At 43.9% G+C, this 4554-nt stretch overlaps 1 protein-coding gene across 1 annotated transcript in view; it reads right to left on the bottom strand.

Annotated features, from left to right (window-relative positions):
• Window positions 1-2547: 2547 nt before the first annotated feature.
• LOC107300564 (adenylate kinase isoenzyme 1-like) overlaps window positions 2548-4554 on the bottom strand; it is a gene marked incomplete at its 5' end in the record, with an annotated part of 3127 nt that continues 1120 nt past the window's right edge. The window contains one exon of the mRNA XM_015829877.1: window positions 2548-2868. Coding sequence (XP_015685363.1) covers window positions 2800-2868 — 69 coding nt within the window. The remainder of the gene's footprint in view (window positions 2869-4554) is intronic.

Here is a 4554-nt window from a genome sequence, read left to right as displayed (position 1 = left end):
AGCTTGGGTAGAGCCAGCAATGTTCTGATAGTCTCTCTCTCTCTCTCTCTCCTCTTTCTCTATCTCATCTCTGTTCTTTCTCTGTCTCTCTTTCATCATCATCTCTAAAGAAAACAATAAATAGGGGGGACATGAGAGCAGTGTTCCAGTATTTGAGGGGCTGCCACAAGACAGAGGGGGGTCAAGCTATTCTCCAAAGCACCTGAAGGCAGGACAAGAAACAATGGTTGGAAACTGGTCAAGGAGACCAGCAACCTATAATTAAGGAGAAACTTCCCAACAGTGAGGACAATTAATCAGTGGAACAGTTTGCCACCAGAAATCGTGGGTGCTCCATCACTGGGGATTTTTGAGAAGAGGCTGGACAGTCACTTGTCTGAGATGGTATGGGGTCTCCTGCTTGAACAGGGGGATGGACTAGAAGACCGCCAAGGTCCCTTCCAGCTCTATTCTATATCTATCTATCTATCTATCTATCTATCTATCTATCTATCTATCTATCTATCTATCTATCTATCTATCTATCTATCTATCTATCTATCCATCCATCCATCCATCCATCCATCTCTCTCTCTATATATATATATTTCATTTCTCTTTTTCACTCATCTCTTTATCTCTCTCTCTCTCTCCCTCCATCCCTCCCTCCATCCATCCATGTCTATATCTTTCATCTCTTCATCTCTTTCTCATCTCTCTTTATCTATCTATCCATCTATCATCTTTCCATCTTTCTGTCTCTCTCTATCATCTATCTTGCTATGCATTCGTCTATGTCTATGTCTATCATCTGTCTATCTATCTATCCATCTCTTCTCTATCTATCTATCTATCTATCATCTATCTCGCTATCCATTCGTCTATCTGTCTATCATCTATCTATCTATCTATCTATCTATCTATCTATCTATCTATCTATCTATCTATCCATCTCTCTCTCTCTCTCTCTCTCTCGTCCTCAACTTACAATCGTTCATTCACTGATTGTTTGAAATTAGGTCCTTTGTTGTTTATATATATTGTATATGTATATATATATATAACTTTTACAAAACAAAAGGCCTAACTTCAAACAGTCCCTAAATATGTGTCAAAGCTAACCCACCTATTCTTTTTTTTTAAACCCTTCCAACTTTGAAATAACGTACGCTATCAACATGAGACTTTTTTTTTTAAATGCTTTTTAATAACAATCTGATCAATACATTCAGACCATAGGCCAGGTCTTTTAAGACTTTGAGAGGGAGGGGTTTGCTGCCTCCCCTTCCCACCTCTTATAAATATTTGGACCAAATTAAAAAAAAGAAAAGAAACAGGACAAGCAGCAGAGAAATGTTTAGTGGGCCTTCGTAACATGAGGAGACCCTAACAAAAATCTGGAGAGATGCAATTTTGAAGGGTGAAAAATGAGACAACATGTTATTACAGATAAGGAAGCAACATCCTGTCCCCGCCCCCCCCGGAAAAAAACCCCTCTTTGGTTCCTTCACTCCCCTTTTCTCCTTTTTTTCTCACCCTCCCTAAAGCAGACCCTAAAAGAAAAAAGGAGTTCAAAGCAAAAGGCAACCTGTGATTAGCAAATATTTAGTTGCTAAGGAAATTCAGGCGCACAAGGATACACAAAGCTGGGACTTGGAGTGTGTTTGTGCATGTTTGCCTGTGTGTGTAAGACTAGGGAAAAAAATAGCCTGATCTTCTGAGGCTTTGCATCCTCTTTCCCTGTTCTCTCTCCAGGGAGAAAATTTTGCAGGCTGGCTGGATTTCTTCATTTTAAAGTTGCAAGCTGGAATTTTGCTTCCTGGAGTGGTTGAATTGGTTTATAAAGCATCGGGGAGCTTAGAACTTGGAAGAAATCTTTTGTCCTTTTTTTCCCTTCCAAGGAGATCTAGTCTGTCTAGGTTTGGGGAGTGTCTCCCCAAAAGAGTAGAGGAAATTGGCATACGAAGAGGTACATGTGCCCTTTTCTCTTTCTTTCGTGGAGAAAAAGCTGGGGTGTGTGGTTTTTTTTTTGCAGCTCTTTGCCACTTTTGAGGCCGTAGCAAGAAACGCAGCAAGGACTAAAGAATTTGTCATTGGTAAACTTGGCCAGGTAGATCCTGCCTGCATGTAGAAATGCAGCCTCTAAAGGATCATATTTCCTGCCAGGCTAACAGATCTAAAGGAAAAAAAACATTTAACAGCCTGTCTAAGAATTTTAACTTCTGCAGATCCGAAAGGTGGTTTCAAAGCCTCAAAAACTCCTCCCGAATTGTTCCTGTCCAGGTGGAAAGCGCTCCAGGGACTTCAGACTACAAGACCCATCGCTCTCCAGCCAGCCTTCCCCCCCTTGCAGATCTGGGAGTGTTTGGGAGGCATTGACAGAGGAGGATGGGATCTGGAAGGGTTACAGATTGTCCTCAACCCACCTTGGCATCTGCAGAGGGCTTCTCCATTCCTAGAAAGAAGATGGAGAAGACACGTTTCTCCCCGCACGATCGAGGGTGAAAAACTAATTATTATTATTATTATTATTGGTTTTTTTTAAAAAAAGCAAAGGATAAAAACATCTCATCTCACGAAAGCCAGCTTTACTTTGGGAGAGGAGGTTTAAGGAAGCCAAGTGCATTGTCCTTGCAATTTCCTCCACGGGCCTCTGTCCACGAAAACAGGATGAAGCCACTTCCTCCCCCGGCGGTCTTTGGAGATGAAAAGGGAGGCAGAGCGGAGGGGAGAGGAGGGGGCGCATCTACACAGGTCTAGGTCTTGGAAGAAGGGAGTGGGGGGGGGAGGATGAAAAGATGGGAGAGCTCCTCCAGGAGTTTACTTGAGGACATCCAGGTGAGTGCAGACCTGCTTGAAGATTTCATCTACCGTGCCTTCCGCGTTGACCTGAAGGAGAGAGAAAGCCACAGGGCTCAGCAAGGAGAAATCCTGGAGATGCCTTCTTCTGAGACAATATCAAAGCAACGCTGTCCACCCCACCACAGAGACCAAAGGGCTGCCCTTCTTGAAGGAATCCTAGCCAGGTTGAACGTTGAAGAGATGTCCACCACCAAAGAGAGAGGGTTTGGAGAACGGGAGGACCACGAGAAGACCCGTCTGATCTAGTTTGGAGGATCCTATCTTCTCCCTGGCCAACTTGGTGCCCGGGTTCGTACACCCTGCTAAGCCATCATTGTGGATTCCAAGGGGAAGCCAAGCTTGATGCCTTCAACCCATGCTCTGGGCTTGGCTGTTGAGCACACACTCATCACTTCTTCATTCCATAAACAATGTTTGAACATCTCATGGTTTAGGATGGTGGGTAAACCCCAAAACACCCCATCTAGGTCTGAAGATAAGACCCCCACCCCCACGTCTGTTTGGCTGAAGAGGATTCGTCTTCCAATGTTGGTCCTACCACAAGGTCAACCCTTCAAATCTTGGGAATTGCTTCCTCCCCACCCAAGTTCCATTTCCCTTCTGCTTCTCTCTGAAATCCTCCCAATGTTGACGTTGACCTCTTCCCTCCCCTGGCAGCTAGTTAGTCAGCGCCTTGCTATGCTGAGCAGGATAAGACCTGGAGAGAAGTTCCTGAGAATAATGAATGACCCATCCTCACAACTCAGAACTGGGTGTCCTTTCTTTGCCTGCGAAAGCTGGGTCAGTTCAAAACATCATCATCATCATCATCATATAATAATATAATTAATATAACATAACATAACATAACATAATATAAAAATAAAAGTTGGAAGGGACCTTGGAGGTCATCTAGTCCAACCCCCTACTCAAGCAGGAAACCCTATGCCATTTCAGACAAATGGCTGTCCAGTCTCATCTTAAAAACTTCCAGTATTGGAGCATTCACCGCTTCTGGAGGCAGGTTGTTCCACTGGTTAATTGTTCTAACTGCCAGGAAGTTTCTCCTTAGTTCTAGGTTGCTTCTCTCCTTGATTAGTTTCCACCCGTTGCTTCTTGTCCTGCCTTCAGGCACCTTGGAGAATAGCTTGACTCCCTCTTCTTTGGGGCAGCCCCTGAGATACTGGAACACTGCTATCATGTCCCCCCCTGGTCCTTCTCTTCATTAAACTAGACATACCCAATTCCAGCAACCGTTCCTTATATGTTTTAGCCTCCAGTCCCCTGATCCTCTTTGTTGCTCTTCTCTGCACTCTTTCTAGAGTCTCAACATCTTTTTTACATCGTGGTGACCAAAACTGGATGCAGCATTCCAAGTGTGGCCTTACCAAGGCCTTGTAAAGTGGTATTAACACTTCACGTGATCTTGATTCTATCCCTCTGTTGATGCAGCCCAGCATTGTGTTGGCTTTTTTGGCAGCTGCAACACATGGCTGGCTCATGTTTAAGTGATTGTCCACTAGGACTCCAAGATCCCTCTCACAGTTACAATTATTCAGCAAGGTACCACCTATACTACACCTGTGCATTTTTCTTGCCTAAATGTAGAACCTTGCTTTTTTCACCATTGAATTTCATTTTGTTAGATAGCACCCAATGCTTAAGTCTGTCAAGATCCCTCTCTATCTTAAGCCTGTCTTCTGGAGTGTTGGCTATTCCTGCCAGCTTGATGTC

Source organism: Protobothrops mucrosquamatus, unplaced genomic scaffold (assembly GCF_001527695.2).
Source record: "Protobothrops mucrosquamatus isolate PMUCROS unplaced genomic scaffold, P.Mucros_1.0 scaffold7457, whole genome shotgun sequence".
Taxonomy (NCBI): domain Eukaryota; kingdom Metazoa; phylum Chordata; class Lepidosauria; order Squamata; family Viperidae; genus Protobothrops; species Protobothrops mucrosquamatus.
This window is presented reverse-complemented; position numbering and strand designations above follow the sequence as displayed.